General features: G+C 45.8%; 1 protein-coding gene and 1 non-coding gene across 2 annotated transcripts; one reads left to right on the top strand and one right to left on the bottom strand.

Moving 5' to 3' along the window:
* Window positions 1-843: 843 nt before the first annotated feature.
* Window positions 844-947, bottom strand: LOC147991239 (small nucleolar RNA R71). Its single transcript, XR_015614451.1, has one exon. It is a non-coding gene; the product is annotated as a small nucleolar RNA R71 (small nucleolar RNA).
* A 52-nt stretch (window positions 948-999) lies between these two features.
* Window positions 1,000-1,911, top strand: LOC147991240 (uncharacterized). Its single transcript, XM_087538002.1, has 2 exons — window positions 1,000-1,637; window positions 1,827-1,911. Exons 1-2 carry the CDS (start codon window positions 1,015-1,017, stop codon window positions 1,909-1,911), a joined length of 708 nt encoding a protein of 235 aa, XP_087394128.1. The 5' UTR covers window positions 1,000-1,014.
* Window positions 1,912-7,699: the final 5,788 nt, after the last annotated feature.

Consider the following 7,699-nt stretch of genomic DNA (forward strand, 5'->3'; position numbering starts at 1 on the left):
TTCTAAAATGATATGAAAATACCAATATGAGAAAGTGAAGATAATCTTCATCTCCCTTTGCCTCTGTGTCATTCCCTTTGTTGATGATCCTTGTTGGTGTTGGTATTATTTTCTATTTTCATCACGCAACATCATGTGATCTAGATTTAGCCGAGCATAGTCGCCGTCGCCTAGTCCCTGTGGAGAACACGACACCCGTAGCTTTGGGTGTAGAAACCCCACTATACTTTCAATTGATTATTTTGGCGCCGTTGCCGGGGACTAGCGCCGAACGATTGTGTGAAGCTATAGACTAGGCTTAGTATAGTTTTTGTTTAAATTTCTAGTCAAATTTATTTCGGTGCTTCTTTTACCTTCTTACCTTTTGTTGCTTCGACTTATTAGGATACTAACTTTTTGACTAGTGTTTACTGTTTATGAGTGTGCGTAGGAAATCTGAACTAATTGTAGGTTGTTCTATAGTTACACTCGGTTAAGATGGCATTGCTTCGTGACCTTTGGATGCCCAAAAGTCAGTGCTATATCACAAGACCGGTTTGGCCAACTATTGAGGCAGAGAACTTCGAGCTGAAACCTAGTCTTATTGCTTTGGTTCAACAACAACAGTTTGAAGGACTGCCTACTGAAGACCCTTATGAGCACTTGCTCCGAGTCATGGAGTATTCAGATACAGTAAAGTATCATGGAGTTCCTCAAGATGTTATCAAGTGCATGCTGTTCACATTCTCTCTCCGAGATGATGCTCATGCTTGGTATCGATCCTTTCCATCAAGATCATTCAGTTGGAATGAGATATCACGAGCTTTCTTGGATAAATATTTCCCACTACACAAGTAGTCCGCAATTCAAGATGAGATCTTCAACTTCGTTCAGCGTGAAGGCGAGAGCTTGTATGATGCTTGGGAGAGGTACAACGCCTTATTCAGGAGATGTCCTAACCACGGGCTCGAGAGATGGTTAGAGCTGCAGCTATTCTATAGAGGATTAACTTCGGACACTCGATCTTACGTCGATATGGCAGTGGGTGGAGCTATTACAAACAAGACACTTGATGATGCTTTTCTGCTGATTGAGAACCTAGCCTTCCACCAACTTCAGTGGTACAACGAGAAGCCCACCTCTGGCCCAGTTGCTTGCTTGCAACAAATCACTTTATCTCAGCAAGAATCTCTTACACAAAAGCCGGAACCAGTTTCTCCGTGTGACAAGATTGAGCTTTCATGGATTATCCTTGATGATGATGACACCATTCTAGTTGACACACACACTTCAGATCATATGGATACTAGCATTCTAGATTCAGTTTTGCATTGTGATGATTCTTCTATGGATGAACCAGAGCTACAGTTAGTTACTTTTGATATTGAGGAGATACCTTTAGTTGATATTGATCATGTGCTGCTAGAGCCAGATATGGAAAAGTTCACCTTTGATGATGTTAGCCACATCGATTCTTCAACGCTTGAGCCTGAGATGGAAATCTTCATTGTTGATTATGATGAGGTCACTTCAGATGTCAAGGAGCAAAGCCCTACTATTTCACCTGTCGATACGAGCCCGATGGAAGTTTCTACTACCATGCCTTCCATGGTATCTTCAATTGAGGTAGTCATAAAACTTCTCCAAGGCCATTTCAGGTATTATCTCAGCTTTCTGGATAAGTTATGTCATATCGCTGATATTGCCTATGCACCATGTGACTTGTTGTTGATACATGTTCCTGATTTTCTCAATAGATATACTTATATGATAGGGTACTCTATCGATGAATTAGAGGGCATTCTCTCTGTCACTTGTATTGGCTTGGTTGTCGAGTGTTCTTTCAGGTTGATGCTTGTGCACCATTTACTGCGAGTTGACCGAGTTCGAGATGACATTCCCTGGGATCCTGGTGGATTCACGGCATGGTGATGAGGAGAAGCAATGGGCACACGCAAAGAAGAGTGAAGCTGGAGCATGCACGAGGAAGCAAGGGAGAAGAGGTGCAGCTTAGAGAGTGATCAAGCAAGTGTTACTCCATAGTGCCCGGTGAGCTGTTTCATGACCCATTCTGAGTATATCATCCATTGATACATGCTGAAATCAAATGTTATTTGGGTTGCTTATTAAGTCAGTTCTTAAATGTTGCCCCATTGAATTTTATTTGACATATGGTGCTTGATGAGAATATGCGAACCGATTGTTGAATGCCATGTAAACTAGTGATCTACATATTGCGTGCTTTGCTGAAATTAGTGAGAACTATTAGTTTTGAGTGCTCAAATCCCTAGCACACTAGAAAACTTTATCATTTTCTGCTTTTACCTCGATATACCTAGATCATTAAGTGTCAGATGCTGAGTTTGTGCCCAATGTGTTCCCATTCAGAGCAATCACTCACCACTATGGACTAGCATGCTATGTTCCCTGGATCGGTAGTATGTGAACCAGACTTGGATGAGTGATGATTCTTGTTTCCTTTTTGTATTCATTTGTTAAATAAGTAATAATGAATAAATAATTATCTGATCTTACCTAACAGTAGCATGTCATGTTCCCTGGATCGGTGGCTTGTGAAATCTGGTTGAATCGGATAGGACTTAATTATATTAAAAAAATTGTGATTGTCGAACCAGGTGTATACCATGTTCTCGGGATCGGTGGTATGTTCCTTTGGGGAGACAAACTAAAAAAACTAATAATTGGTCGAGCCAGGTGTATACCATGTTCTCGGGATCGGTGGTATGCTCCTTTGGTGAGACTGGTAAAATGTTATCATTACTTCCTTCACATTTAATAAGTGGTTCAACCACAATGTTATATTTCTGCAAATAAGTGATTTAATTCAAGTTCCTTTTGTTCTCAGGATCATGCTCTCTTTAGGAACCTTTTGGCACAGTCAGCATTTGAACTTGCTAATCTTCGTTTATCGTTGCAAAAGTTTAAAAATGGTCGAGTTTACTAGTGTCCTACTGCTTTCTAGCACTCTAACCATTAATTTTCAGTAAGTCTGAAGCATGCACTGTTTAGAGATCTACTTCACTTGACATTCTGCAGTCAGTTCACAATTCACTATCTAGTTCTTGTCATATTCCTTTGCTCGAGGACAAGCAAAGATTTAAGTGTGGGGGAACTTGATAAGCACATTTCATATACATAATTTTGGCATTGAATTATACCATTCATTGAGTTATGCCCATCAATTCTTGCTAAGTTTAGTTGAATATTTGCATGAAAATCATATAATGAATCATTTATTAGTCATTGTGTTTCTTTTGCAGAAAAGTGCGACAAGGCACTATAATCTACAAGTTTCTATCTAGAAAGAATTGAGGAACAAGATCACGGGCAAGAAGAGAAGAAAGAGGGACTCAAGCTTGAAGAAGATTAAAGCTTAGGGGGGCTAGCTTAATAAGTGGATGGATCATCTTGTGCCAAAAGAAGGAAGAAGGAGGGCCAACGTGCAAATGGAAGATCTGATCGAGGGGGTCAAATCCCTAGCGCTCTCAATCCCCAAAAGGAGGCCTGACATCTCTCTTTCCTTCCCCTGCATCCTTCTCCACCTCCGGCCGCCGCCGCGGTCAGGCCGGCGTGGCGGCGCGCCACTGCATCTCCATCCACCACTCCACACCCATCCAACAACGCATCTACCAGCGCCACATCAGCACCACCATCCGCTGCATCTTCCTTCACCGCGCCACCACTCAGCCTTCCTCCGCGCGAGTGCTCGTGCTTCCATCCTTCTCCACTCTCCAAGCGCCTCCTGCTGTCTCTCTTCTCCACGCCCTTGCCGCTGCTTCTCTTCTTGCCCAAACCTTGCTGCTGCTCCTTCTCCCACGTCTTTGCTGCTGCTCCTTTTCTTGCGTCCCTACTGCTTCCTCTGCTTCCCTTGCTCTGCTTCTTCCCCTACCTTGCTGCTGCTCTATCCTCCGTTGCTGCTGCTTCTCTTCACCCGCATCAACTGTTCCTGTTCCTTTTCCCTGCGATCTGCTTCTACTCCTTCACACCCATATCCCTACTGTTGCCGTTCTCTCAGAAGTTTATGTAATTTGAGATGTTTAGTACTTGATATATTCAGATTTTATAAGAGCTAGCAACTTGTTATTTGTTCAGTTTGGTACGGGTAAAATATATTGTTAATTTGGGAGATAATTGATCTATTAGAAATTGCTTCGTGTATTAATATTCTGCTAGCATATGAATGTATTCACCCCTGTGTGTTTGTTCTCCCTGTACTAGTTTATTTCTACTAGTAACTTTTAGTTGTTAATTACTGTTGTGTTGATCTGTGGGTACTAGTCTTGTGGTTTGTATAATCTCGTTCATTTATGTGTTGTCTCTCATGTACTGCTCTTATTTCAAAGAAACTTGTTCAGTTTTGTAGTATATGTTTTAGCTCCAGTACTTGTGTTATAAAGGACTGTGATATAAATGCATCTTCCTTTTCTTATATATGTCTGCTAGATATATTTGTGATCATCTCTTGTTACTTTCTTTCTGTAGATGCTGATGTCCTGTGTCAGTATTTAGTTTCTAAAATGATATGAAAATACCAATATGAGAAAGTGAAGATAATATTCATCTCCCTTTGCCTTTGTGTCATTCCCTTTGTTGATGATCCTTGTTGGTGTTGGTATTATTTTCTATTTTCATCACTCAACATCGTGTGACCTAGATTTAGCCGAGCATAGTCGCCGTCACCTAGTCCCTGTGGAGAACACGACACCCGTAGCTTTGGGCGTAAAAACCCCACTATACTTTCAATTGATTACGGGCCAACTCGCTTGGCCATCTGGAGCAGATCGAGAGTTATGCCCTTGGCCATCAGGTCAGGTTTGGAAGCTTAAACTACACAGCCGATATCCGCGGAGGCTTGATCTTCGACGGATTCGAGCCCCTGCCTAGTGCGTCACACGGCCATGATGAGCATGATTTAGCCCTGTCATCGGACAGTGTCCAAGAGATCACGCCGGCAACCGCTCCGACCCTCAATTCAGAGCCAGCTGCGCCTTCCATGGGCGGGTGGATAGACCCCGCCACGGAGGCCGCTCTCTCATCGGCGATCAAGCCAAGTATCGACCTTACCCTTCATGAGAGCCATGACGCCGAACTACCGAATTCCTCCCCGGCCACGGATTCCCAACCGCCTGCGCCCGTGCCTATCAAATCCGATTCGGCGCCGATCATGGAGTTTACCTCCACGGATATCTTTCAGCACTCGCCCTTCGGCGACATACTAAACTCATTAAGGTCTCTCTCTTTGTTAGGAGAGTCCTGGCCGAACTATGTCTGGCAGGATTGGGATGCGGATGACGAAGAAATTCGCCGCCCACCCACTACCCACTTAGTAGCCACTGTCGACGACTTAACCGACATGCTCAACTTTGACTCCGAAGACATCGACTGCATGGACGACGATGCGGGAGGCGAAGAGGAACCACTGCCCACTGGGCACAGGACAACCACCTCATCATATGATGTATACATGGTGGACATACCCAAAGAAAACGACGGCGAGGAACAGAAGGACGCAACAAAGGGTTGTTCCCTCGAGAAGCAGTCAAAGCGGCGGCGTAAGCGCCGCTCCAAATCCCGCCTCGGAAGAAACAACGGTCACATAGACCCAGCGATAGAGCAGGGTGAACCATCGCCCGACCAGGGCAACACGGAGAATCAAACCAAACAACCCGACTCTGTCGAAGATAACAGTCCGGACGACATCACACCGGACAGGCGCCCGGAGCAACAGAAGGCCCATCAAAGGCTTGTTGCTACTGCGAGGAGTCTAAAAAAGCAGAAGCAAAGGCTCAAGGCTGTGCAAGACACACTCAGAATCAGATGGAGTGAAGTACGCAACACTGCAGCGAAGTACGGCGGTAATCGCCACACCAAGAGCTACCTGAAGCGAAAGTTGCTACCTGAATTCGACGAGGAGGCCTTAGATCCCCGCAATTAGAAAATAAAACGGCCATCCGGTCGGATAGACGACCTCGCGGCCAATATAGATCGGCAAACGACGCCGCACATAAGCCAGTACTCGATCCACGCGAGGGCTCGCATCAAAAGGACGGCGCCACCAGATCCATATACGGGCCACGCAAGCGCGCTCCAGTATGCAATACAACACAACAAACGTCCGAACACCACGGTACACCCAAATACAGGGGTGCCGCACGCCCCCTATGTTTTACCGATGAGGTGCTGGACCATGAATTCCAGAGGGATTCAAACCCGTAAACATAGAGGCGTACGACAGAACAACAGACCCTCGGGTCTGGATTGAGGACTATATCCTCCATATCCACATGGCTCGGGGAGACGATCTCCACACCATCAAGTACTTACCCCTCAAGCTCAAAGGGCCAGGTCGGCACTGGCTTAAAATCCTCCCCGAAAACTCCATTGGAAGATGGGAAGAGCTCGAAGACGCCTTTCGGGAAAATTTTCAAGGGACCTATGTCCGACCACCAGATGTAGACGATTTAAGTCATATAACTCAACAGCCCGGAGAGTCAGCCCGAAAGCTTTGGAACATGTTCCTCACTAAGAAGAACCAAATAGTAGACTGTCCGGATGCCGAAGCCTTAGCAGCTTTCAAGCACAACATATGAGACGAATGGCTCGCCAGACACCTCGGCCAAGAAAAGCCGAGAACAATGGCAGCATTAACAAGCCTCATGACCCGCTTTTGCGCGGGCGAGGACAGCTGGTTAGCCCGATGCAGCACCAGCGACCCAAGTACATACGAAGTCAGGGACGGAAACGGGAATCACGAAGCAGCAAAAACAAGCGCCAGAATAAAGAAGACAGCCCGAAGAGCACAACGGTAAACGCCGGATTAAGAAGCTCTCGGCCAGGTCAACAAAAGCCGCCCTCCAAAGGCAACAGAGACGAACTGTCCAGCCTAAACAAGATTCTGGACCAAATATGTCAGATCCATAGTACCCCCGACAAACCTGCAAATCATACCCATAGAGAATGTTGGGTCTTCAAGTAGTCCGGCAAGTTCAACGCCGAACATAAGGGGCAGGATACACCAAGCGAAGACAAGGACGAGCCTCGCAAGTAAAGCATTGGGGAACAGAAGAAATTCCCACCTGAAGTTACAACAATCAACGTGTTACATGTAATAAAGGGGAGAAACAAAGCGGCACTCCCAGAGACACATGCCCCAGGGCCTATCACCGCGGAATTCTGCCACTGGTCGTCCCAACCGATCACTTTTGACCATCGGGATTACTCAGCAAGTGTCCAGCGTGCAGGATGGGCTGCCTTGGTGTTAGACCCAATAATTGACGGATACCACTTCACACGAGTTTTGATGGACGTCGGCAGCAGTTTAAATATGATATATCAGGACACAGTACGCAACATGGGGATAGACCCAGCAAAAATTAGCCATAGCAATACTACCTTTAAAGGAGTAACGCCAGGCCCAGAAGCCCATTGCATGGGCTCCCTACTACTAGAGGTTATATTCGGCTTCCCCGATAACTTCCGCAGCGAAAAATTAACCTTTCACATCGCTCTGTTCCAAAGCGGCTATCAAGCACTACTCGGACGCGAAGCTTTCGCTCGCTTTAACGCAATACCGCATTACGCATCCCTCATGCTTAAGATGCCCGGTCCACGCGACATCATTATAGTAAATGGAAATATTGAGCGCTCCTTGCGCGCAGAAGACCGTGCGGCTGCCTCGGCAGCCGCACACTAAACGGCC

The sequence above is a fragment of the Triticum urartu genome, chromosome 1A (genome assembly GCF_056163025.1).
Source record: "Triticum urartu cultivar PI428250 chromosome 1A, HENAU_Tu73, whole genome shotgun sequence".
NCBI classification, from domain to species: domain Eukaryota; kingdom Viridiplantae; phylum Streptophyta; class Magnoliopsida; order Poales; family Poaceae; genus Triticum; species Triticum urartu.

Excerpts from the sequence above, each read along its gene's own strand:
- LOC147991240 (XM_087538002.1), top strand. The coding sequence starts at position 1,015 with ATGGCAGTGGGTGGAGCTATTACAAACAAGACACTTGATGATGCTTTT. Across the intron at positions 1,638-1,826 it reads CTTCTCCAAGGCCATTTCAG|GTTGATGCTTGTGCACCATT; the intron begins GTATTATCTCAG and ends GTGTTCTTTCAG.